This window comes from Oncorhynchus masou, chromosome 18, assembly GCF_036934945.1.
Source record: "Oncorhynchus masou masou isolate Uvic2021 chromosome 18, UVic_Omas_1.1, whole genome shotgun sequence".
Lineage (NCBI taxonomy): Eukaryota > Metazoa > Chordata > Actinopteri > Salmoniformes > Salmonidae > Oncorhynchus > Oncorhynchus masou.
Window position 1 is genome coordinate 7,756,317 of NC_088229.1, and position 27,372 is coordinate 7,783,688.

Consider the following 27,372-nt stretch of genomic DNA (forward strand, 5'->3'; position numbering starts at 1 on the left):
AGGCCGCCGTAGGCAGACATGGCTCTCAAGAGAAGACAGGCTATCTGCCCACAAAATGAGGTGGAAACTGAGCTGCACTTCCTCACCTCCTGCCCAATGTATGACCATATGTAGAGACACATATCACCCTCAGATTAAACAGATTCACAAAGAATTTGAAAACAAACCTAATTTCGATTAACTCCCATATCTACTGGGTGAAATTCCACAGTGTGACATCACAGGAGCAAGATGTGTGACCTGTTGCCAAGAGAAGAGGGCAACCAGTGAAGAACACGCACCACTGTAAATACAACCCATATTTATGATTATTTATTTTCCCTTTGTGTACCTTAACTATTTGCACGATGCTGCAACACGGGCCATAATGAAGAACGGAACGTGTTTTGTGTGCAGGTGCTGATGGCCAATCACCTGTCAAATAGAGTCGTCGCCTCCAGTCATTTATTGACTTATCACCAAATTTACCCCACAAATGACCTAGAGTTTATATATGGAGTGTGTCTCTATGTTTACAGAATATACCTCTTTATTATTATATTGTAATATTTATTGTAATATTTACTGTTCATTTCTGATTTGTTTATTTCACTTTAGTAAAAAATAATAATAATCTATTTCATGTGTTTCCCAATGCCGAAAAGTCCTTTGAATTGAATTGAGAGCTGGGGGCTGTAGTTGGTGGTTTTAGTGGTCTAGGTGTGTTTTAAATTAGACATGCCTCACAGCCATTGGACTGGGAATGGCTCTCTGTACTGAACAATGAGAAACAGAGAGAGAGAGGAGGAAGGGAGGCTTGAGGAGTAACCCCCCCCCCCACACACACACCCCTCTCCCCCTCACTCATGAATATTCATGTCAGTTAACTGAGAGGACCAATGGCTGCCTCCGGATCACGTTAAATTAGAGTGAGGATAGAACGCAGATCTGAGACACGGTTACAGTCGTATCTTTCTGCTGTGGTGCGACTGAGCTGGAGCTCTGTCTCTATCTTTTTGGCCGTCTCTTTCAATTCAATGGGATTTTCTTTCTCTCTCTCTAGGCAGGGTTGGTTCGATTGGGGATTTGAGCGTTTTCTCTCCCCTCGTGTGTGTGTGTGTGTGTGTGTGTGAGGTAGAACTCGTGGCTGCTGGCTGGGGAAAAGCAATAGCCTCGTCTACAAAGGGCCTGTGGCTACGTCTCAACACACACTTCAGTCTCTAAGTCCCTACACACACCACCCCCGAGGCCTGCTCCTCCTCCACTTCCCTGGTTGATAGAGAGACTCTCTAGAGAACAAAATGGCCTGACTGCTGAAGCCTGAAGGAGCACACGGCCCACCACCTCACACTACTATTAACCCACACACACTGAGTGGACAAAACATTAAGAACACCTGCTCTAACCATGACACACACTGAGTGGACAAAACATTAAGAACACCTGCTCTAACCATGACACACGCTGAGTGGACAAAACATTAAGAACACCTGCTCTTACCATGACACACACTGAGTGGACAAAACATTAAGAACACCTGCTCTAACCATGACACACACTGAGTGGACAAAACCATGCTCTTACCATGACACACACTGAGTGGACAAAACATTAAGAACACCTGCTCTTACCATGACACACGCTGAGTGGACAAAACATTAAGAACACCTGCTCTTACCATGACACACACTGAGTGGACAAAACATTAAGAACACCTGCTCTTACCATGACACACACTGAGTGGACAAAACATTAAGAACACCTGCTCTTACCATGACACACGCTGAGTGGACAAAACATTAAGAACACCTGCTCTTACCATGACACACACTGAGTGGACAAAACATTAAGAACACCTGCTCTTACCATGACACACACTGAGTGGACAAAACATTAAGAACACCTGCTCTTACCATGACACACACTGAGTGGACAAAACATTAAGAACACCTGCTCTTACCATGACACACGCTGAGTGGACAAAACATTAAGAACACCTGCTCTTACCATGACACACACTGACCAGGTGAAATATATGATCCCTTATTGAGGTCACTTGTTAAACAGTCAGGTTAAAGAAGGATTGTCAAGCCTTGAGACATTTGAGACATGGATTGTGTATGTGTGCCATTCAGAGGGTGAATGGGCAAGACAAAATATTTCAGTGCCTTTGAACGGGTTTGGCAGTAAGTGCCAGGTGCACCGGTTTGTGTCAAGAACTGCAATGCTGCTGGGTTTTCTCATGCTCAACAGTTTCCCTTGTGTATCAACAATGGTCCACCACCCAGAGGACATCTCGAAAGATGTACCCAACTGTGGGGGAAGCATTGGAGTTGACATGGTCCAACATCCCTTCCCGACACCTTGTAGAGTCCGTGCCCCTGCGAATTGAGGCTGTTCTGAGGGCAAAGGGGGAGGGGAGGGGGGTGCAACGACATCCATCCAGGCTAAATGAACGTGGCGCAGCTTGCTTGAAAGTTTATAGGACACTAAAACCTTAAGTCCCTGATTAGACATCAAACATGTCATCTCATCTCTTTCAGATTGGACTCTTTTGTTCTCTTCCCATCCCCCCTCTCTCATCCTCATCCCCCTCCACCTCTCCCCCTCCATCCCTCTCTCCCTCCATCCCTCTCTCCCTCCATCCCTCTCTCCCTCCATCCCTCTCTCCCTCCATCCATCCCTCTCTCCCTCCATCCATCCCTCTCTCCCTCCATCCATCCCTCTCTCCCTCCATCCATCCCTCTCTCCCTCCATCCATCCCTCTCTCCCTCCATCCTTCCCTCTCTCCCTCCATCCATCCCTCTCTCCCTCCATCCATCCCTCTCTCCCTCCATCCATCCCTCTCTCCCTCCATCCATCCCTCTCTCCCTCCATCCATCCCTCTCTCCCTCCATCCATCCCTCTCTCCCCCTCCATCCATCCCTCTCTCCCTCCATCCATCCCTCTCTCCCTCCATCCATCCCTCTCTCCCTCCATCCATCCCTCTCTCCCTCCATCCATCCCTCTCTCCCTCCATCCATCCCTCTCTCCCTCATCCCTCTCTCCCTCATCCCTCTCTCCCTCCATCCCTCTCTCCCTCATCCCCCTCCCCCTCTCTCCCTCCATCCCCCTCCCCCTCAATCCCTCCATTCCCTCTCCCCTCTTCCCCTCTCTCCCTCCATCCCCTCCCCCTCTCTCCCTCCTCCATCCCCCTCTCCCCTCTATTCCCCTCTCCCTCCCTCCATCCCCTCTCCCTCCATCCCCCTCCCCTTCCATCTCCCTCCATCCCTCCATCTCCTCCATCCCTCTCCTCCCTCCATCCCCCCCTTCCTCTCCCTCCATCCCTCTCTCCCTCCAACCCCCCCTCACTCCACCCCTCTCTCCCTCATCCCTCCTCTCCCTCCATCCCCGTCCCCCTCCCCCTCTCCCTCCATCCCCCTCCTCTCCCTCTATTCCCTCTCCCTAATCCCCCTCCCCCATCTCCATCTCCTTCCATCCCCACCTCCTTCCATCCCCACCTCCTTCCATCCCCCTCTCCTTCCATCCCCTCTCCTTCCATCCCTCCCTCCCCCCTCTCCTTCCATCCCCCTCTCCTTCCATCCCCCTCTCCTTCCATCCCCCTCTCCTTCCATCCCCCTCCTCCTTCCATCCCCCTCTCCCTGCCCCTCTCCCTGCCCCTCTCCCTGCCCCTCTCCCTGCCCCTCTCCCTGCCCCTCTCCCTGCCCCTCTCCCTGCCCCTCTCCCTGCCCCTCTCCCTGCCCCTCTCCCTGCCCCTCTCCCCTCCCCCTCTCCCTGCCCCTCTCCCTGCCCCTCTCTCCCCCTCTCCCTGCCCCTCCCCTAATCTCCCTCCCCCATCTCCTTCCATCCCTCTCTCCCTCCCTCCCCCTCTCTCCCTCCATCCCTCTCTCCCTCCATCCCTCTCTCCCTCCATCCCTCTCTCCCTCTATCCCCCTCTCTCCCTCCCTCCATCTCTCTCTCCCTCTATCCCCCTCTCTCCCTCCCCCTCTCTCCTCTCCCTCCCTCCATCCCTCCATCCCTCTCCTCTCCCTCTCTTTACACATGCAGTCTGCCTCTGTCAGCCCCTCAGGTCACAGTAAAGCACTGATGGAAATGTTCATTCATGTTATCTTGTAAATGACTTCAACTGGAGCCAGGTTGGAAAACAGAGGGTGAAGGAGAGTCTTTTTTATGGGAAAGGCTGGAAAGAAAGAGGGGTATCCGTGACAACGTGAACCCTCCTACGCACACACACACACACGCCCCCTCCTCTAGAATAGCTCATTGAGACTGCAGAAGATCTCCCCCCCCCCCCCCCCCAGGTTACTGTGTGTGTGTTAGTACTCTGGGCTTTGTCTGTCAGAGTGGCAATCAGAGCTCTCCTTAGACAGACCAAGCCCAGGGTACTATCAGAGCTCTCCTTAGACAGACCAGGCCCAGGGTACTATCAGAGCTCTCCTTAGACAGACCAAGCCCAGGGTACTATCAGAGCTCTCTTTAGACAGACCAAGCCCAGGGTACTATCAGAGCTCTCCTTAGACAGACCAAGCCAGGGTACTATCAGAGCTCTCCTTAGACAGACCAAGCCCTGGGTACTATCAGAGCTCTCCTTAGACAGACCAAGCCCAGGGTACTATCAGAGCTCTCCTTAGACAGACCAAGCCCAGGGTACTATCATAGCTCTCCTTAGACAGACCAGGCCCAGGGTACTATCAGAGCTACTATCCTCCTTAGACAGACCAAGCCCAGGGTACTATCAGAGCTCTCCTTAGACAGACCAAGCCCAGGGTACTATCAGAGCTCTCCTTAGACAGACCAAGCCCAGGGTACTATCAGAGCTCTCCTTAGACAGACCAAGCCCAGGGTACTATCAGAGCTCTCCTTAGACAGACCAAGCCCAGGGTACTATCAGAGCTCTCCTTAGACAGACCAAGCCCAGGGTACTATCAGAGCTCTCCTTAGACAGACCAAGCCCAGGGTACTATCAGAGCTCTCCTTAGACAGACCAAGCCCAGGGTACTATCAGAGCTCTCCTTAGACAGACCAAGCCCAGGGTACTATCAGAGCTCTCCTTAGACAGACCAAGCCCAGGGTACTATCAGAGCTCTCCTTAGACAGACCAAGCCCAGGGTACTATCAGAGCTCTCCTTAGACAGACCAAGCCCAGGGTACTATCAGAGCTCTCCTTAGACAGACCAAGCCCAGGGTACTATCAGAGCTCTCCTTAGACAGACCAAGCCCAGGGTACTATCAGAGCTCTCCTTAGACAGACCAAGCCCAGGGTACTATCAGAGCTCTCCTTAGACAGACCAAGCCCAGGGTACTATCAGAGCTCTCCTTAGACAGACCAAGCCCAGGGTACTATCAGAGCTCTCCTTAGACAGACCAAGCCCAGGGTACTATCAGAGCTCTCCTTAGACAGACCAAGCCCAGGGTACTATCAGAGCTCTCCTTAGACAGACCAGGCCCAGGGTACTATCAGAGCTCTCCTTCGTACCCTGGGCTTTGTCTGTCTAAGGAGAGCTCTGATTGTATCCTGGGCTTTGTCTGTCTATCAGAGCCTGCAAACATGCCCTGATCGTTCTCAGCTATTTGATATCTTTATTCCACCTCGCTGCAGCCCCGTAGATAACACGACCAATAACAGCTGTTGTTGACACGACCAGATCAATAACAACAACACGACCAGATCAATAACAACAACACGACCAGATCAATAACAACAACACGACCAGATTAATAACAACAACACGACCAGATTAATAACAACAACACGACCAGATTAATAACAACAACACGACCAGATCAATACCAACAACACGACCAGATCAATACCAACAACACGACCAGATCAATACCAACAACACGACCAGATTAATAACAACAACGCGACCAGATCAATAACAACAACCACGACTAGATCAATAACAGCTGTAGATAAAACGCAACCAGATCAATAACAACAACAACCCCGACCTGATCAATAACAACAACAACCCCGACCTGATCAATAACAACAACAACCCCGACCTGATCAATAACAACAACCCCGACCAGATCAACAACAACCCCGACCTGATCAATAACAACAACCACGACCAGATCAATAACAACAACCCCGACCAGATCAATAACAACAACCCCGACCAGATCAATAACGACAACGACCCCGACCTGATCAATAACGACAACGACCCCGACCTGATCAATAACGACAACGACCCCGACCTGATCAATAACGACAACGACCCCGACCTGATCAATAACGACAACGACCCCGACCTGATCAATAACGACAACGACCCCGACCTGATCAATAACGACAACGACCCCGACCTGATCAATAACGACAACAACCTGCACAAACAAATAATTAACGATGCCCACGGCAACTGACAGGAAGAAAATATAGAAGCTTCTAGAAGCGTCTTGTTTGCCTGTCTCTTTCTCCCTGCCTGCCTGGGTCATGTTTAATAGGGAATGCTGTAACAAAACCTTTTTTCAAACAGTAAAGGGTTATAAGTGTTTCTTATTGGAATAATGAAGGCCTCCCTGTTTCAGTTCATTTTCTTCTGGGGTTTTGGCCTTATGAACACGTCTGCAAGTGCCTCCTATCTGAAAGAGACCACTGCTGTGTCCCAAATGGCTCCCCTTTCCCTTCACAGTGCATGTCTCCTCCTATGTCTGTGCTTCCTCAATGCTAATGCTAAGTGTGCCGTTGTCATTGACTCTGAATTGCTAATGCTAACGGTCTGTCAGAGGCTTTTGTATAATATAAAGGAAGGTTCAGAGAGGGCAAGGAGGCCCTCCCCCATTTTTTTTCTCTGTCTCTGTCTCTGTCTCTGTCTCTCTCTCTCTCTCTCTCTCTCTCTCTGTCTCTCTGTCTCTCTGTCTCTCTGTCTCTCTGTCTCTCTGTGTCTGTCTCTCTGTCTCTCTGTCTCTCTGTCTCTGTCTCTGTCTCTGTCTGTCTCTGTCTCTCTCTGTGTCTGTCTCTGTCTCTCTCTGTCTCTCTCTGTGTCTGTGTCTCTCTGTCTCTCTGTCTCTCTCTGTCTCTGTCTCTGTCTCTGTCTGTCTCTGTCTCTCTCTGTGTCTGTCTCTGTCTCTCTCTGTCTCTCTCTGTGTCTGTGTCTCTGTCTTTGTGTCTCTTTCTCTGTCTCGGTGTCTCTCTGTGTCTCTGTGTCTCTGTCTCTCTGTGTCTCTCTCTGTGTGTGTGTGTCTCTCTCTGTGTGTGTGTGGCAGTTAGCATGTCGACTGCTCAGTGACTCATGGCAGAATGTTTGGTAAAGGGCAGCGAGGCCAGATCAGACTCTACACACTGATTGGTTGTGGATCATTACATGTCTGCTTTTACAATCAATAGTGAAAAGTAGATGAATACATCAGACCTCTGATTGTGTATCTCACTCCCTCTCTCTCTCTGTGTGTGTGTGGCTGCCTTTGTTTGCATGTGCAGCGAGCCATTTATAATGCATGTTTTGCCAAGCAGAATCAATTCTGATACCTTTTGCTTACAACATTCAGAAAACACCCCCTGATATTTTTTCTTTACAAAGAGACCTGAAATAGAGCAGGAATTATCATGTTTTATCTAAATGAACTAGAGGTTTAAGGAGAGTTCACTGCTAGCTGGCTGTTTAACTGGTCTGGTACAGCCTAACCCCCTGGTCTGGTACAGCCTAACCCCCTGGTCTGGTACAGCCTAACCCCCTGGTCTGGTACAGCCTAACCCCCTGGTCTGGTACAGCCTAACCCCCTGGTCTGGTACAGCCTAACCCCCTGGTCTGGTACAGCTAACCCCCTGGTCTGGTACAGCCTAACCCCCTGGTCTGGTACAGCCTAACCCCCTGGTCTGTGTTACAGCCTAACCCCCTTTTCTGGTACAGCCTAACCCCCTGGTCTGATACGGCCTAACCCCCTGGTCTGGTACAGCCTAACCCCCTGGTCTAAGCCCCCCTGGTCTGGTACAGCCTAACCCCTGGTCTACAGGTCTGGTACAGCCTAACCCCTGGTCTGGTACAGCCTAACCCCCTGGTCTGGTACAGCCTAACCCCTGGTCTGGTACAGCCTAACCCCCTGGTCTGGTACAGCCTAACCCCCTGGTCTGGTACAGCCTAACCCCCTGGTCTGGTACAGCCTAACCCCCTGGTCTGGTACAGCCTAACCCCCTGGTCTGGTACAGCCTAACCCCCTGGTCTGGTACAGCCTAACCCCTGGTCTGGTACAGCCTAACCCCCTGGTCTGGTACAGCCTAACCCCCTGGTCTAACCCCCTGGTCTGGTACAGCCTAACCCCCTGGTCTGTGGTACAGCCTAACCCCCTGGTCTGGTACAGCCTAACCCCCTGGTCTGGTACAGCCTAACCCCCTGGTCTGGTACAGCCTAACCCCCTGGTCTGGTACAGCCTAACCCCCTGGTCTGGTACAGCCTAACCCCTGGTCTGGTACAGCCTAACCCCTGGTCTGGTACAGCCTAACCCCCTGGTCTGGTACAGCCTAACCCCTGGTCTGGTACAGCCTAACCCCCTGGTCTGGTACAGCCTAACCCCCTGGTCTGGTACAGCCTAACCCCCTGGTCTGGTACAGCCTAACCCCTGGTCTGGTACAGCCTAACCCCTGGTCTGGTACAGCCTAACCCCCTGGTCTGGTCTGGTACAGCCTAACCCCTGGTCTGTGTTACAGCCTAACCCCTGGTCTGTACAGCCTAACCCCTGGTCTGGTACAGCCTAACCCCTGGTCTGTGTTACAGCCTAACCCCCTGGTCTGGTACAGCCTAACCCCCTGGTCTGGTACAGCCTAACCCCCTGGTCTGGTACAGCCTAACCCCTGGTCTGGTACAGCCTAACCCCCTGGTCTGGTACAGCCTAACCCCCTGGTCTGGTACAGCCTAACCCCCTGGTCTGTGTTACAGCCTAACCCCCTGGTCTGTGGTACAGCCTAACCCCCTGGTCTGGTACAGCCTAACCCCCTGGTCTGGTACAGCCTAACCCCCTGGTCTGTGTTACAGCCTAACCCCCTGGTCTGTGTTACAGCCTAACCCCCTGGTCTGGTACAGCCTAACCCCCTGGTCTGGTACAGCCTAACCCCCTGGTCTGGTACAGCCTAACCCCCTGGTCTGTGTTACAGCCTAACCCCCTGGTCTCCCCTCCTCTCAGCGACAGAAGTGTCATGCTCTGTCCCAAATGGCCCCCTATTCCTTATATAGGGGGGGGGGGGGCGTGCCCCGCAAAAAATGCACAAGCTCTATTTTAGTGGCATCTGGTACAATCTAATGCCTTGATTCCTTCCGAAATACGAAGCTACATTATTGAATACTTCACCTCCCAGATAGGGCCGGGCGATGCACGATATCTAAAGAAAAATCAAACTTTTTTTTTTCTCTAAGCTTTGTACAATTTAAAGGTTAAAGACCCATAATTTCAAATGGTCAACAATAATCTAATGAGTTCAGCACTACTGATTTCAGAGATTATACCTAGGCTAATTATAAGCCTTCCACAACCATAAGACCCACTAATTATGTCATTATTTTCATTCCAAGTGGGTTAAATGCAGAAGACACATTTCAGTTGAATGCATTGTTGTACACCTGACTCGGTATCTCCCCCCTTTCCCAATTTCCCCTTAATAACGTCACTGGAGGCTGTTGAAAACATGTATTGAGACCACAACAAAAAAGTGTCAGTAGTTTGCTTAGGATCACACCAAAGGTAGTCGAATTACATGGGAGTAACAGGACCACCCTAATTACATGGGAGTAACAGGACTACCCTAATTACATGGGAGTAACAGGACCACCCTAATTACATGGGAGTAACAGGACTACCCTAATTACATGGGAGTAACAGGACTACCCTAATTACATGGGAGTAACGGGACTACCCTAATTACATGGGAGTAACAGGACCACCCTAATTACATGGGAGTAACAGGACCACCCTAATTACATGGGAGTAACAGGACCACCCTAATTACATGGGAGTAACGGGACCACCCTAATTACATGGGAGTAACGGGACCACCCTAATTACATGGGAGTAACGGGACCACCCTAATTACATGGGAGTAACAGGACCACCCTAATTACATGGGAGTAACAGGACCACCCTAATTACATGGGAGTAACAGGACCACCCTAATTACATGGGAGTAACAGGACCACCCTAATTACATGGGAGTGACAGGACCACCCTAATTACATGGGAGTGACAGGACCACCCTAATTACATGGGAGTGACAGGACCACCCTAATTACATGGGAGTAACAGGACCACCCTAATTACATGGGAGTGACAGGACCACCCTAATTACATGGGAGTGACAGGACCACCCTAATTACATGGGAGTGACAGGACCACCCTAATTACATGGGAGTAACAGGACCACCCTAATTACATGGGAGTGACAGGACCACCCTAATTACATGGGAGTGACAGGACCACCCTAATTACATGGGAGTGACAGGACCACCCTAATTACATGGGAGTAACAGGACCACCCTAATTACATGGGAGTAACAGGACCACCCTAATTACATGGGAGTGGGACCACCTAATTACTAAGTACAACTAATTACATGGGGACCACCCTAATTACATGGGAGTAACAGGACCACCCTAATTACATGGGAGTAACAGGACCACCCTAATTACATGGGAGTGACAGGACCACCCTAATTACATGGGAGTAACGGGACCACCCTAATTACATGGGAGTAACGGGACCACCCTAATTACATGGGAGTAACGGGACCACCCTAATTACATGGGAGTAACAGGACCACCCTAGGATCACACCAAAGTTCACACTAAGACTGTATTCTACTTGGAGGTGTGGTCACGTTAAGCCACGCCTCGCTGTGTGTTTCTGTATTTTGAAAATACACCTGTATTGATAGACGGAGCTGTTTGTGTTTTAAATTTACCTTCTATAACAGTATTTAAATGTTTGGTTTGTTTAAATTCGATACGCAACTCCGGCGAGTGTAATGTCCGTTCTTATAGTTTACTCTGTTTGCTACTTCTCACACCGAGTCCCCCCCCCCTCACACCGAGTCCTGCCCCCCTCACACCAAGTCCCCCTCTCTCACACCAAGTCCCCCTCTCACACCAAGTCCCCCTCTCACACCAAGTCCCCCCTCTCACACCAAGTCCCCCCCCTCTCACACCAAGTCCTCACCCAAGTCCCCCTCTCACACCAAGTCCCCCTCTCACCAAGTCCCCCCTCTCACACCAAGTCCCCCCCTCTCACACCAAGTCCCCCCTCTCACACCAAGTCCCCCCTCTCACACCAAGTCCCCCCCCTCTCACACCAAGTCCCCCCTCTCACACCAAGTCCCCCCCCTCTCACACCAAGTCCCCCCCCCTCTCACACCAAGTCCCCCCACTCTCACACCGATTCCCCCCCTCTCACACCGATTCCTCCCCCCCCTCTCACACCGATTCCCCCCCCCACTCTCACACCGATTCCCCCCACTCTCACCCGATTCCCCCCCCACACCCCCCCCACTCTCACACCGATTCCCCCCCCCCCCCACTCTCACACCGAGTCCCCCCCCCCACTCTCACACCGATTCCCCCCACTCTCCCCCCCCCACTCTCACACCGATTTCCCCCCCCCCCCCCACTCTCACACCGATTCCCCCCCCCCCCCCTCTCACACCGAGTCCCCCCTCTCACACCGAGTCCCGCCCCCTCTCACACAGCTAGAGCTGCTGCTGTCTACTCTATCATCCTCTAACTGTCTCTCTCTCTGTGTTTCAGATTGTGTATATATGGAGAGCCGCAGGCCCAACACTCCCTACTTCATATGTAGCATTCAGGATTTTAAACTGGTGAGTACTAGCCTTTTCCTTCCTCTGTCCCCGAGCAGGGCTCTAACCCTGTCCCCATAACCCTGGCCCTGAGCGGGGCTCTAACCCTGTCCCCATAACCCTGGCCCTGAGCAGGGCTCTAACCCTGTCCCCATAACCCTGGCCCTGAGCAGGGCTCTAACCCTGGCCCTGAGCAGGGCTCTAACCCTGTCCCTGAGCAGGGCTCTAACCCTGTAACCCCCGAGCAGGGCTCCCCTAACCCTGTCCCTGAGCAGGGCTCTAACCCTGTCCCTGAGCAGGGCTCTAACCCTGTCCCGAGCAGGGCTCTAACCCTGTCCCCGAGCAGGGCTCTAACCCTGTCCCCGAGCAGGGCTCTAACCCTGTCCCCGAGCAGGGCTCTAACCCTGGCCCTGAGCAGGGCTCTAACCCTGAGCAGGGTCCCTGAGCAGGGCTCTAACCCTGTCCCCGAGCAGGGCTCTAACCCTGTCCCCATAACCCTGGCCCTGAGCAGGGCTCTAACCCTGTCCCCATAACCCTGTCCCTGAGCAGGGCTCTAACCCTGTCCCTGAGCAGGGCTCTAACCCTGTCCCGAGCAGGGCTCTAACCCTGTCCCCATAACCCTGGCCCTAATACCCTGGCCCTGAGCAGGGATCTAACCCTGTCCCTCAGTCACCCCCAGCAGGGCTCTATCCCTAACCCTCATTCACCCCCAGCAGGGCTCTATCCCTAACCCTCAGTCACCCCTAGCCCCGAACAGGGCTCTATCCCTGACCCTCTGTCACCCCCAGCAGGGCTCTATCCCTAACCCTCAGTCACCCCCAACCCTCAGTCACCCCCAGCAGGGCTCTATCCCTAACCCTCAGTCACCCCTAGCCCCTTGAGCAGGGAACAGGGCTCTATCCCTGACCCTCTGTCACCCCCAGCAGGGCTCTATCCCTAACCCTCAGTCACCCCCAACCCTCAGTCACCCCCAGCAGGGCTCTATCCCTGACCCTCAGTCACCCCCCAGCCCCGAACAGGGCTCTATCCCTAACCCTCAGTCACCCCCAGCAGGGCTCTATCCCTAACCCTCAGTCACCCCCAGCCCCGAACAGGGCTCTATCCCTGACCCTCTGTCACCCCCAGCCCCGAGCAGGGCTCTATCCCTAACCCTCAGTCACCCCCAGCCCCGAGCAGGGCTCTATCCCTAACCCTCAGTCACCCCTAGCCCCGAACAGGGCTCTATCCCTAACCCTCAGTCACCCCCAGCCCCGAGCAGGGCTCTATCCCTGACCCTCTGTCACCCCCAGCCCCGAGCAGGGCTCTATCCCTGACCCTCTGTCACCCCCAGCCCCGAACAGGGCTCTATCCCTAACCCTCAGTCACCCCCAGCCCCGAGCAGGGCTCTATCCCTGACCCTCTGTCACCCCCAGCCCCGAACAGGGCTCTATCCCTAACCCTCAGTCACCCCCAGCCCCGAGCAGGGCTCTATCCCTGACCCTCTGTCACCCCCAGCCTGCTCTTAACTCCAGGCCTCACCTCTGTTGTTGGAATGCCTGGTGGTAAAGGCCCTTCAAACAGCTCTTTGATGTGGGTGTTATTATCATTCCTATGTTTTTGGGGGAAATGCAGAAGGCCTCTTTTCTGTGTTTTATGGAAGGCAGATGGTGGGTGAGGCATGTGGATGTAGAGTCATCTGTCACTGTGCAGACTGAAGTTAAGTTGAACAGGGGACATCAATTGTTGTTTCTTACCCATGCGTTCCTAGTGGTTGTTTCCTACGCTGTCCTACGTAGGCTTGGACGGTATACCGTATATACGGAAAAACGCCACAGGATTTTTGTTTTTATACTGTCAAAACTATTTCTTTGAGGTTTTACAATAAATGTGGATATTTGCAGCTACTTTAAGTTAGAACCTGCAGTCAACTTGTGCAATACGTTGAAGAGAAAGAAGATAATTTCGTTGTTAATTTCCCCTGTCACATTATGAACACACTATGAACACACTATGAACACACTATGAACACACTATGAACACACTATGAACACACTATGAACACATTATGAACACACTATGAACACACTATGAACACACTATGAAGCTCACCGTAGTTCCCCAGAACAGTTGAACAGTTACATGTTTGTTTGTAAATAGCACAACGGGAGACGGTGGGAGCTGGTGAGTCCGTAGTGTTGTAGTTCTATCAGTTAGTGAGTCCGTAGTGTTGTAGTTCTATCAGCTGGTGAGTCTGTAGTTCTATCAGCTGGTGAGTCCGTAGTTCTATCAGCTGGTGAGTCCGTAGTGTTGTAGTTCTATCAGCTGGTGAGTCCGTAGTTCTATCAGCTGGTGAGTCCGTAGTGTTGTAGTTCTATCAGCTGGTGAGTCCGTAGTTCTATCAGCTGGTGAGTCCGTAGTGTTGTAGTTCTATCAGCTGGTGAGTCCGTAGTTCTATCAGCTGGTGAGTCCGTAGTGTTGTAGTTCTATCAGTTGGTGAGTCCGTAGTGTTGTAGTTCTATTAGCTGGTGAGTCCGTAGCGTTCTAGTTCTATTAGCTGGTGAGTCCGTAGCGTTGTAGTTCTATTATCTGGTGAGTCCGTAGCGTTGTAGTTCTATCAGCTGGTGAGTCCGTCGTTCTATCAGCTGGTGAGTCCGTAGTGTTGTAGTTCTATCAGCTGGTGAGTCCGTAGTGTTGTAGTTCTATCAGTTGGTGAGTCCGTAGTGTTGTAGTTCTATTAGCTGGTGAGTCCGTAGCGTTGTAGTTCTATTAGCTGGTGAGTCCGTAGTTCTATCAGCTGGTGAGTCCGTAGTGTTGTAGTTCTATCAGCTGGTGAGTCCGTAGTGTTGTAGTTCTATCAGCTGGTGAGTCCGTAGCTTTGTAGTTCTATCAGCTGGTGAGTCCGTAGCGTTGTAGTTCTATCAGGGAGTCTCTGTTGTACGGTGTACATGAGGTGAAGTTCACTAGTATGCAATCAGTTATCTTATAATGGCTGTCTGCCAGAAGTCAAACAGCTCTGGATGTGTTATCTGTACAGCTGCCAGTTTTTTCCTTGTGCTTCCGACTAGAGTTTTTAATTCTCCTCTGGTCTTCTCCCCTCTGCTCTGTGTACACATGCTGCTGTTCCTTCAGAAAAGCATCACAACTTTGTTCATTTGCACTCTTCCTCTCCTTCACTTTCGGTTGTAAATGTCCACACTCACTGAAAATGACATTCGGTAGCTACTACCCATGCTCGTATAACTTAGAGCTGGACGTCCCCGTCGTTGCAATTAGTTTGCGTTCATTTTTAGTTCGTTAGCATTTAGCGAACAGCGTCTATTTTGCTATTAGTTTGTGCTAATATTGTTAGCATTCTGGTAGAGGGCCCGACAGGGTTTTGCTTTTAAGCCCCCGTGTTCTATGCCAGTAATAGCGTAAATCCCAGGATGAGAGAAGGATGGTATGACAATATGCAAGTCTGTATACCAACCAAGCCATAATCTATTACAGTTCTCTGTCCAATGTTCTCTCGAACGTTGTGGTCGTTTATGTTGCAGTCCGTACTGGACTTTAATGGTTTAGCAAACAGAGGAAACGGACAGAGAATTCCTGGAGTTATTTTCCTGCCAAGTAGAATAGTGTGAGGTGTATATGTGGATTGATGTTTCTTTCTCAATTTGACGACCTGGAAAATGTGTTTCTGTGTGAGGAGGCGGCCTATAAAATGATATATCTGATCGTGTCTATTGTTGCTTGCCGATGATCAGAGATGGATTGTGTTGAATATTTTAAGGAGACAATTGTCTGAGACTTTAATGGATGTAATGAAGAAGCAATTTAAAACATATTTTCGCCTCCAAATTGTCTGAATTGCCTTTTTTGTAGATTTTAATTTGCTGCTTCGTAAAGGGCTTGCTCCTCAATGGGGACGAGGGAGTATGCTGACTTTGTCTTCCTGGCTCAGCAACAAACACACATTTTTTTACGGTGTTGCCTGCACTGCAGGTGCACTGGTTTTGATAGCTGCAACAGACAATATCTATGGCTGCTCTGTAGCAGGGTTTCTACTGAGACTCTGTAGCAGGGTTTCTACCAAGACTCTGTAGCAGGGTTTCTACCGAGACTCTGTAGCAGGGTTTCTACCGAGACTCTGTAGCAGGGTTTCTACGGAGACTCTGTAGCAGGGTTTCTACCGAGACTCTGTAGCAGGGTTTCTGCCGAGACTCTGTAGCAGGGTTTCTGCCGAGACTCTGTAGCAGGGTTTCTACCGAGACTCTGTAGCAGGGTTTCTACCGAGACTCTGTAGCAGGGTTTCCGCCGAGACTCTGTAGCAGGGTTTCCGCCGAGACTCTGTAGCAGGGTTTCTGCCGAGACTCTGTAGCAGGGTTTCCGCCGAGACTCTGTAGCAGGGTTTCCGCCGAGACTCTGTAGCAGGGTTTCCGCCGAGACCCTGTAGCAGGGTTTCCGCTTAGTCCAAATGAAGCACCATTTAAGATGTTACTACAACCCCCTCTCATATCTATATTAACATGAGGCGCCTCTGTCTCTGAGCTGTGGATGAGGGGCCCGGGAAGGAGGCCCCCGGGAAGGAGGCCGGGTGATGATGGGAGGTCACTGCTGGGGCCACATGGCTCAGGGAGGAAGCAGCAGTGGGGGTGTGTGTGTGTGTATCCTTAGCAGCAGTGCTTTAATCAGATTGCAGATAGAGGGAGAGAGACGGCTGCGGACTCACACTAATAACACAGTGTTTGAGTCTCATCTACAGCTTGATGAAATGTGCTTCCAGAGGTCTCTGTCTCACAGAAATATGCCTAATTGTCCAGGGAGAGAGAGACAACAGGTTACATCAGCCTCTTTCTTTTCCCTCTCGCCCTTTGCCTGGTCTCTCGCCCTCTGCCTGGTCTCTCGCCCTCTGCCTGGTCCCTCGCCCTCTGCCTGGTCCCTCGCCCTCTGCCTGGTCCCTCGCCCTCTGCCTGGTCCCTCGCCCTCTGCCTGGTCCCTCGCCCTCTGCCTGGTCTCTCGCCCTCTGCCTGGTCTCTCGAGCACTCCTCTCTATTCAAAGGGCTTTATTGGCATGGGAAAGTTTAAAATAATAATAGACATTTCAAATGGTATATTGACTATGTACAGCTTTGTAACAATGTGCAAATAGTTGAAGTATGAATTGGAAAATCAATGAACAGATGAATATAGGTTGTATTTACAATGGTGAATCTCTGTCTCCCTCTCTCGCTCTTTCTCCCATCATCTCTCCTCACTCCTGTAATTAATAAACAGCCATCTGCATGTGTGTGTGACCAGAGACGCTGTACCAGCTGTCACCTTGTTCTCTATACCCCCTGTTCCAGCAGCTGTCTGAAACGCACTGCATCCTCCGTTAGTCTAGCCAGCCAGCCAGCCAGCCAGCCAGCCCAACTAAAATCAACGAGCAAACAACCTCTGTTAGTCTAGCCAGCCAGCCAGCCATCCAGCCAGCCAAACTAAAATCAACGAGCAAACAACCTCCGTTAGTCTAGCCAGCCAGCCAGCCAGCCAGCCCAACTAAAATCAACGAGCAAACAACCTCCGTTAGTCTATCCAGCCAGCCAGCCATCCAGCCAGCCCAACTAAAATCAACGAGCAAACAACCTCCGTTAATCTAGCCAGCCAGCCAGCCAGCCAGCCCAACTAAAATCAACGAGCAAACAACCTCCGTTAGTCTAGCCAGCCAGCCAGCCAGCCAGCCAGCCCAACTAAAATCAACGAGCAAACAACCTCCGTTAGTCTAGCCAGCCAGCCAGCCATCCAGCCAGCCCAACTAAAATCAGCCAGCCAGCCAGCAAACCACCTCCGTTAGTCTAGTCTATCCAGCCAGCCAGCCATCCAGCCAGCCCAACTAAAATCAACGAGCAAACAACCTCCGTTAGTCTAGCCAGCCAGCCAGCCAGCCAGCCAGCCCAACTAAAATCAACGAGCAAACAAAAAGCCAGTCCAGCCAGCCAGCCAGCCAGCCAGCCCAACAAAGCAAAAAACCTCCGTTAGTCTAACCAGCCAGCCAGCCAGCCCAACTAAAATCCAGCCAGCCAACCAGCCAGTCAGCCAGCGAGCAAACAACCTCCTCTAGCCAAGCCAGCCAGCCAGCCAGCCCAACTAAAATCAACGAGCAAACAACCTCCGTTAGTCTAGCCAGCCAGCCAGCCAGCCAGCCAGCCCAACTAAAATCAACGAGCAAACCACCTCCGTTAGTCTATCCAGCCAGCCAGCCAGCCAGCCAGCCCAACTAAAATCCGAGCAAACAACCTCCGTTAGTCTAGCCAGCCAGCCAGCCATCCAGCCAGCCCAACTAAAATCAACGAGCAAACAACCTCCGTTAATCCAGCCAGCCAGCCAGCCATCCAGCCAGCCCAACTAAAATCAACGAGCAAACAACCTCCAGTTAGTCTAGCCAGCCAGCCAGCCAGCCAGCCAGCCAGCCCAACTAAAATCAACGAGCAAACAACCTCCGTTAGTCTAGCCAGCCAGCCAGCCAGCCTGCCCAACTAAAATCAACGAGCAAACCACCTCCGTTAGTCTAACCAGCCAGCCAGCCAGCCCAACTAAAATCAATGAGCAAACAACCTCCGTTAGGCCAACCAGCCAGTCAGCCAGCCCAACTAAAATCAACGAGCAAACAACCTCCGTTAATCTAGCCAGCCAGCCAGCCCAACTAAAATCAACGAGCAAACAACCTCCGTTAGTCCAACCAGCCAGCCAGCCAGCCCAACTAAAATCAAAGAGCAAACAACCTCCGTTAGTCTAACCAGCCAGCCAGCCAACCAGCCAGTCAGCCAGCCCAACTAAAATCAACGAGCAAACAACCTCCGTTAGTCTAACCAGCCAGCCAGCCAGCCCAACTAAAAGCAACAAGCAAACAACCTCCGTTAGGCCAACCAGGCAGCCAGCCAGCCAGCCAGCCAGCCAGCCCAACTAAATCAACAAGCCATAAAGATGAAATATTATACACACCCTCGCTGCCACTTGGCATTTAAATGCCACCATCATTGTGCAGCAGTCTTTTAACTCCTCTCAGCGTTTATCCACTTCTCACCTTTAACTACTGGATTAAATACAAGCCCAGTTGATGTTACAGACAGGGAGACCCAGTGAGAGAGGTCGGGAGAGAGAGACGGACTGCTACAGATCTCTGCAGTCTAAAATGGCGGTGTGGACAGAAGTGATGGACAAGGGAAGGAGGGGACAGCGGCTGTGATCAATGAACTGTCACTTTCACGATGTGGTGTTGACTTTCAGAGGCAGGTCCAACTACCCTTTGTTACAGACAGAACCTCTCACACTCCATATCCAACTACCCTCTGTTACAGACAGAACCTCTCACACCTCATATCCAACTACCCTCTGTTAGACAGAACCCCTCACACCTCATATCCAACTACCCTCTGTTAGACAGAACCTCTCACACCTCATATCCAACTACCCTCTGTTACAGACAGAACCTCTCACACTCCATATCCAACTACCCTTTGTTACAGACAGAACCTCTCACACTCCATATCCAACTACCCTTTGTTACAGACAGAACCTCTCACACTCCATATCCAACTACCCTCTGTTACAGACAGAACCTCTCACACTCCATATCCAACTACCCTCTGTTAGACAGAACCTCTCACACTCCATATCCAACTACCCTTTGTTACAGACAGAACCTCTCACACTCCATATCCAACTACCCTCTGTTACAGACAGAACCTCTCACACCTCATATCCAACTACCCTCTGTTAGACAGAACCTCTCACACTTCACTTTCACCTGGAGTGGAGGAGGACGAGGAGGTACATAATGCCTATTCCCCTGTTCTCTCTCTCTCTTCCCCCCCCCTTTCTCTCTGTTTCCCCCTCTTTCTCTCTCTCTCCCCCCGCTTTCTCTCTTTCCCCTTCTTTCTCTCTTCCTCCCTCTTTCCCCCTCTTTCTCTCTCTTCCCCCCTCTTTCTCTCTCTTCCCCCCTCTTTCTCTCTCTCTTCCCCCCTCTTTCTCTCTCTCTTCCCCCCTTTCTCTCTCTCTTTCCCCCTCTTTCTCTCTCTCTTTCCCCCTCTTTCTCTCTCTCTTTCCCCCCTCTTTCTCTCTCTCTTTCCCCCTCTTTCTCTCTCTCTTTCCCCCTCTTTCTTTCTCTTTCCCCCTCTTTCTTTCTCTCTTTCCCCCTCTTTCTCTCTCTCTCTTCCCCCTCTTTCTCTCTCTCTTTCCCCCTCTTTCTCTCTCTCTTTCCCCCTCTTTCTCTCTCTCTTTCCCCCTCTTTCTTTCTCTCTTTCCCCCTCTTTCTCTCTCTCTTTCCCCTCTTTCTTTCTCTTTCCCCCTCTTTCTTTCTCTCTTTCCCCCTCTTTCTCTCTCTCTTTCCCCCTCTTTCTCTCTCTCTTTCCCCCTCTTTCTCTCTCTCTTTCCCCTCTTTCTCTCTCTCTTCCCCCCCTCTTTCTCTCTCTTCCCCCCCTTTTTCTCTTTCTCTCTCTTTCTCCCCCTCTCTCTAGTCTCAGTCGTGTATCCATGTGCCACCCGCTGTTCATATATTAATAATGGCTGCCTCTGTCCCAGCATGCCTTGGGGCATAGATTTATCAGCATGGCGCCAGACAGTAGAGGTGTGTATGTTTCATATCATTCCCGCTAGGACAGTGACCTTAAATGTGGACACCCCTTCAAACTATTTCAGCCACACCTGTTGTTGACAGGTGTATAAAATCGAGCACACAGCCGTGCAATCTCCACTGGCAGTATAATGGCCTTAATAGGATGCCACCTTCCCAACAAGTGAGTTTGTCAAATTTCTGCACTGCTAGAGCTTCCCCCAGTCAACTGTAAGTGCTGTTATTGTGAAGTGGAAACGTTTAGGAGCAACAACGGCTCAGGCGTGAAGTGGTAGACCACACAAGCTAACAGAACGAGACCGCTGAGTGCTGAAGCACGTAATAATCCTCTGTCCTCGGTTACAACCGCACGAAAACTGTTTGTAGGGAGCTTCATGAAATGGGTTTCCATGGTAGAGCAGCCGCACACAAGCCTCAGATCACTATGTGCAAAGCCAAGCGTCAGCTGGAGTGGTGTAAAACCTGACGCCGTTGGACTCTGGAGCAGTGGAAACAGTGGAAACGCGTTCTCTGGAGTGATGAATCACGCTTCACCATCTGGCAGTCCGACGGACGAATCTGGGTTTGGCGGATGCCAGGAGAACGCTACCTGCCCGAATGCATTGTGCCAACTGTAAAGTTTGGTGGATGAGTAATAATGATCTGGGGCTTAGTTCCGGTGAAGGGAAATATTGACGCTACAGCATACAATGACATTCTGGACAATTCTGCGCTTCCAACTTTGTGGCAACAGTTTGGGGAAGGCTCTTTCCTGTTTCAGAAGGACAATGCACCCGTGCACAAAGCGAGGAAAGTACAGAAATGGTTTGTTGAGATCAGTGTGGAAGAACTTGACTGGCCTGCACAGAGCCCTGACCACAACCTCATCGAACACCTTTGGGATGAATTGGAATGCCAACTGCGAACCAGCGCTAATCGTCCAACATCACTAATGCTCTTGTGGCTGAATGGAAGCAAATCCCCTGCAGAAATGTTCTAACATCTAGTGGAAAGCCTTCCCAGAAGAGTGGAGGCTGTTATAGCAGCAATGTTCCTACATCTGGTGGAAGGCCTTCCCAGAAGAGTGGAGGGCTGTTATAGCAGCAATGTTCCAACATCTAGTGGAAAGCCTTCCCAGAAGAGTGGAGGCTGTTATAGCAGCAATGTTCCAACATCTAGTGGAAAGCCTTCCCAGAAGAGTGGAGGCTGTTATAGCAGCAATGTTCCAACATCTAGTGGAAAGCCTTCCCAGAAGAGTGGAGGCTGTTATAGCAGCAATGTTCCTACATCTGGTGGAAGGCCTTCCCAGAAGAGTGGAGGCTGTTATAGCAGCAATGTTCCAACATCTGGTGGAAGGCCTTCCCAGAAGAGTGGAGGCTGTTATAGCAGTAATGATCCAACATCTAGTGGAAAGCCTTCCCAGAAGAGTGGAGGCTGTTATAGCAGCAATGTTCCAACATCTAGTGGAAAGCCTTCCCAGAAGAGTGGAGGCTGTTATAGCAGTAATGTTCCAACATCTAGTGGAAAGCCTTCCCCCAATGTTCCAACAAGAGTGGAGGCTGTTATAGCAGCAATGTTCCAACATCTAGTGGAAAGCCTTCCCAGAAGAGTAGAGGCTGTTATAGCAGCAATGTTCCAACATCTAGTGGAAAGCCTTCCCAGAAGAGTGGAGGCTGTTATAGCAGCAATGTTCCAACATCTAGTGGAAAGCCTTCCCAGAAGAGTGGAGGCTGTTATAGCAGCAATGTTCCAACATCTAGTGGAAAGCCTTCCCAGAAGAGTGGAGGCTGTTATAGCAGCAATGTTCCAACATCTAGTGGAAAGCCTTCCCAGAAGAGTGGAGGCTGTTATAGCAGCAATGTTCCAACATCTAGTGGAAAGCCTTCCCAGAAGAGTGGAGGCTGTTATAGCAGCAATGTTCCAACATCTAGTGGAAAGCCTTCCCAGAAGAGTGGAGGCTGTTATAGCAGCTAAGGGAGTGGGGACCAACTCAATATTAATGCCCATGATATTGAAAAGAGATGTTGGAAGAGAAGGTGACCACATACTGTTGGTCATGTAGTGTATATGATAAAGCACGTGTTTCCATGGTTCTGCTCGTGCACGTGTTTCCATGGTTCTGCTCGTGCACGTGTTTCCATGGTTCTGCTCGTGCACGTGTTTCCATGGTTCTGCTCGTGCACGTGCTTCCATGGTTCTGCTCGTGCACGTGTTTCCATGGATCTGCTCGTGCACGTGTTTCCATGGATCTGCTCTTGCACGTGTTTCCATGGTTCTGCTCGTGCACGTGCTTCCATGGTTCCGTCTCGTGCTTCGGGTGATAGAAGCCAGCAGCACTTTGAGAAGTTAATGTTATTATGCTTTCCTGTGGACATATTGTCTCACATTCCTACCGACCCCAAAAATACCAACCACACAGACAACCGGTATCTGAGAGATATGAAAACTCTGTAATAAAACAAATAATTTTACACATGTTTGGTCACTTTTATCCATGGTACTTAGTAGTCCTTGTGCCATTTTCACAGCGCGGTACTGGGTTACCTTCAGACTCCTCTCCCGAAGCCTGATTATGTCGTGAGAGGCATCTTTTGATGATGACTGATTTTAGTTTTTATACAATGTGTCTAATTCTGAATTTGGCTAAAATGACATTCCAGCCGGTGTCTATTCCACAAGTTACCAGCGGATATGACGTTAAAATGCCGATTTACTCTGTTCCATCTGACTGCGCAATCCACTGTCTCGTCAGCCCAGCCAACCAATTTATAATCTTGATCTCCACTATGAAAAGAATCTAGACATTTTCTCACATTTCTTGAAGACGAACATTTAGTTTTCAACAGCAGAGATTTGTATAAACCTTGCTGTCTGTGTCCTTCGACATTTGCATCATTGTTTCAATATTCAAATTCGATCTCCAGGTGTCTCATAGTAAATGTCAATTGAAAAAAGTTACAACGAAGTGAAGCTAGTTTGCAGTCTTTCCAGCTTCAGTTTGAAGTGATTGTGTTAGCTGTGTTGTTGGCTAGCTCCTCTGAACAACAGTGACTTGACGAGTGAGCACATTTTCTATGCCAGGCGAAATTGGGCCTCATTAGTTCATTGTTATGCATGTGTCCAAATAAATGTTTCCAGAAAGCAATGAACCAAGTAAGGCCCTCCCTCCCTATGGACTCCCGACCAAACCCTCCCTATGGACTCCTGACCAAACCCTCCCTATGGTCTCCTGACCAAACCCTCCCTATGGTCTCCTGACCAAACCCTCCCTATGGTCTCCTGACCAAACCCTCCCTATGGACTCCCGACCGGAATGGACTCCCGACCAAACCCTCCCTATGGTCTCCTGACCAAACCCTCCCTATGGTCTCCTGACCAAACCCTCCCTATGGACTCCCGACCAAACCCTCCCTATGGACTCCCGACCAAACCCTCCCTATGGTCTCCCGACCAAACCCTCCCTATGGGACCAAACCCTCCCTACGGAATCCCGACCAAACCCTTCCTATGGTCTCCCGACCAAACCCTCCCTATGGACTCCCGACCAAACCCTCCCCATGGACTCCCGACCAAACCCTCCCCATGGACTCCCGACCAAACCCTCCCCATGGACTCCCGACCAAACCCTCCCCATGGACTCCCGACCAAACCCTCCCCATGGACTCCCGACCAAACCCTCCCCATGGACTCCCGACCAAACCCTCCCTATGGACTCCATAATAATTCAATCTTGGTTTCATCAGACCACAGAATCTTGTTTCTCATGGTCAGAGTCCTTTAGGTGCCTTTTGGCAAACTCTAAGTGGGCTGTCATGTGCCTTTTACTGAGAAGTGGCTTCCGTCTGGCCACTCTACCATAAAGGCCTGATTGGTGGAGTGCTGCAGAGATGGTTGTCCTTCTGGAAGGTTCTCCCATCTCCCCAGAGGAACTCTGGAGCTCTGTCAGAGTGACCATTGGGTTCTTGGTCACCTCCCTGACCAAGGCCCATCTCCCCCAATTGCTCAGTTTGGCTGGGCGGCCAGCTTTTGGAAGAGTCTTGGCAATACCGAACTTCTTCCATTTAAGAATGATGGAGGCCATGTGTGTTTTTGGGGACCGTCAATGCTGCATTCATGTTTTGGTACCCTTCCCCAGATCTGTGCCTTGACACAATCCTGTCTCAGAGCTCTCCAGACAACTCCTTCGACCTCATGGCTTGGTTTTTGCTCTGACATGCACTGTCAACTGTGGGACCTTAAATAGACAGGTGTGTGTCTTTCCAAATCATGTCGAATCAACTAAATTTACCACAGGTGGACTCCATTCAAGTCGTAGAAACATCTTAAGGATGATCAATGGAAACGTGATGCACCTGAGCTCAATTTCAAGTCTCATAGTAAAGGGTCTGAATACTTATTTACATTTTTATTTGTAATAAATTCGCAAAAATATCTAGAAACCTGTCTTCACTTTGTCATTATGGGGTATTGTGTATAGATTGATGAGACAAACTATTAGTTCAATCCATTTTAGAATAAGGCTGTAATGTAACAAAATGCGGAGAATGTCAAGGGGTCTGAATGCTTTCTGAATGCGCTGTAGGTAGCCAGTGGAGTGGGCACTCGGCTTCGTAAAAGTAAAAACCTGTATATTAGCCTGGGCAAATTGGGGAAACTCTGTGTCCGACCACTTGGGTTATAATTAACACTATCATGATCCGTATACAGTGACTGGCTTTGCCACACGACACTGTTACTACATCCAGAAACACAGTTACCTCCTTCACTCTTATTTCTTCTCTCTCACATCAAAGAGCCGAGGGGGAAACCATGCGTTTTGTTTTTCCTTCTCTTTAAAGATCAAATGTTGTGCGGCTCGACGCAAAGGACTGCTGAGCTCTGGGTGTGTGTGTGGGTCTCTGTGTGTGTGTGTGTGGGTCTCTGTGTGTGTGTGTGGGTCTCTGTGTGTGTGTGTGGGTCTCTGTGTGTGTGTGTGTCTCTGTGGGTCTCTGTGTGTGTGTGTGTGGGTCTCTGTGTGTGTGGGTGGGTCTCTGTGTGTGTGGGTGGGTCTCTGTGTGTGTGTGTGGGTCTCTGTGTGTGTGTGTGGGTCTCTGTGTGTGTGTGTGGGTCTCTGTGTGTGTGTGTGGGTCTCTGTGTGTGTGTGTGGGTCTCTGTGTGTGTGTGTCTGTGGGTCTGTGTGTGTCTGTGGGTCTCTGTGTGTGTGTGTGTGTGTGTGTGTGTGGGTCTCTGTGGGTCTCTGTGTGTGTGGGTCTCTGTGTGTGTGGGTCTCTGTGTGTGTGTGTGTGTGGGTCTCTGTGTGTGTGTGTGTCTGTGGGTCTCTGTGTGTGTGTGTGGGTCTCTGTGTGTGTGTGTGTGTGTGTGTGGGTCTCTCTGTGTGTGTGTGTCTGTGGGTCTCTGTGTGTGTGTGTGTGTCTGTGGGTCTCTGTGTGTGTGTGTGTGTCTGTGGGTCTCTGTGTGTGTGTGTGTCTGTGGGTCTCTGTGTGTGTCTCTGTGGGTCTCTGTGTGTGTGTCTGTGGGTCTCTGTGTGTGTGTCTGTGGGTCTCTGTGTGTGTGTGTGTGTGTGTGTGTGGGTCTCTGTGTGTGTGTGTCTGTGGGTCTCTGTGTGTGTGTGTGTGTGGGTCTCTGTGTGTGTGTGTGTCTGGGTCTCTGTGTGTGTGTGTGTGTGTGTGTCTGGGTCTCTGTGTGTGTGTGTCTGGGTCTCTGTGTGTCTGGGTCTCTCTGTGTGTGTGTGTGTGTGTGTCTGGGTCTCTGTGTGTGAGTGTACGTGTCTGGGTCTCTGTGTGTGTGTGCGTGTCTGGGTCTCTGTGTGTGAGTGGGTCTCTGTGTGTGTGTGTGTGGAGATCAGAGGAGTGTATCAGCTTGTGATGTGAGGATGTGTCAACCCAACCACCACAGTCGCACCGTAGCTTAGACATGTTTAGACACTTACAGAGACTATGGGTGAATTGAACACAGAGTTAGCAGACCCAAATGATTTCTACCGCAGGAAAATACTAGACAGATATGTGGCGAGGAGTTACAAAGATAGTAGCTAGGAAGGAACACCTAATGGAATGGTAGGGAGAGAACGGTTTACAACGATAGTAGCTAGGAAGGAACACCTAATGAAATGGTAGGGAGAGAACGGTTTACAAAGATAGTAGCTAGGAAGGAACACCTAATGAAACGGTAGGGAGAGAACGGTTTACAAAGATAGTAGCTAGGAAGGAACACCTAATGAAACAGGAGGGAGAGAACGGTTTACAAAGATAGTAGCTAGGAAGGAACACCTAATGAAACAGGGAGAGAACGGTTTACAAAGATAGTAGCTAGGAAGGAACACCTAATGAAACAGTAGGGAGAGAACGGTTTACAAAGATAGTAGCTAGGAAGGAACACCTAATGAAACAGGAGGGAGAGAACGGTTTACAAAGATAGTAGCTAGGAAGGACAACCTAATGAAACAGGAGGGAGAGAACGGTTTACAAAGATAGTAGCTAGGAAGGAACACCTAATGAAACAGTAGGGAGAGAACGGTTTACAAAGATAGTAGCTAGGAAGGTCAACCTAATGAAACAGGAGGGAGAGAACGGTTTACAAAGATAGTAGCTAGGAAGGAACACCTAATGAAACAGGAGGGAGAGAACGGTTTACAAAGATAGTAGCTAGGAAGGAACACCTAATGAAATGGTAGGGAGAGAACGGTTTACAAAGATAGTAGCTAGGAAGGAACACCTAATGAAACAGTAGGGAGAGAACGGTTTACAAAGATAGTAGCTAGGAAGGTCAACCTAATGAAACAGTAGGGAGAGAACGGTTTACAACGATAGTAGCTAGGAAGGTCAACCTAATGAAACAGTAGGGAGAGAACGGTTTACAAAGATAGTAGCTAGGAAGGAACACCTAATGAAACGGTAGGGAGAGAACGGTTTACAAAGTTAGTAGCTAGGAAGGAACACCTAATGAAACGGTAGGGAGAGAACGGTTTACAAAGATAGTAGCTAGGAAGGAACACCTAATGAAACAGGAGGGAGAGAACGGTTTACAAAGATAGTAGCTAGGAAGGAACACCTAATG

General features: G+C 50.3%; 1 protein-coding gene across 3 annotated transcripts in view; it reads left to right on the forward strand.

The window, feature by feature from the left end:
- The window catches only part of LOC135503896 (arginine-glutamic acid dipeptide repeats protein-like), a 263,662-nt gene that overhangs the window by 171,825 nt on the left and 64,465 nt on the right, over positions 1 to 27,372 (forward strand). For all 3 annotated transcript variants that reach the window (XM_064922081.1, XM_064922079.1, XM_064922082.1), the window contains exon 3: positions 11,716 to 11,786. In XM_064922081.1, the coding sequence (XP_064778153.1) occupies positions 11,716 to 11,786 (71 nt within the window). The remainder of the gene's footprint in view (positions 1 to 11,715; positions 11,787 to 27,372) is intronic.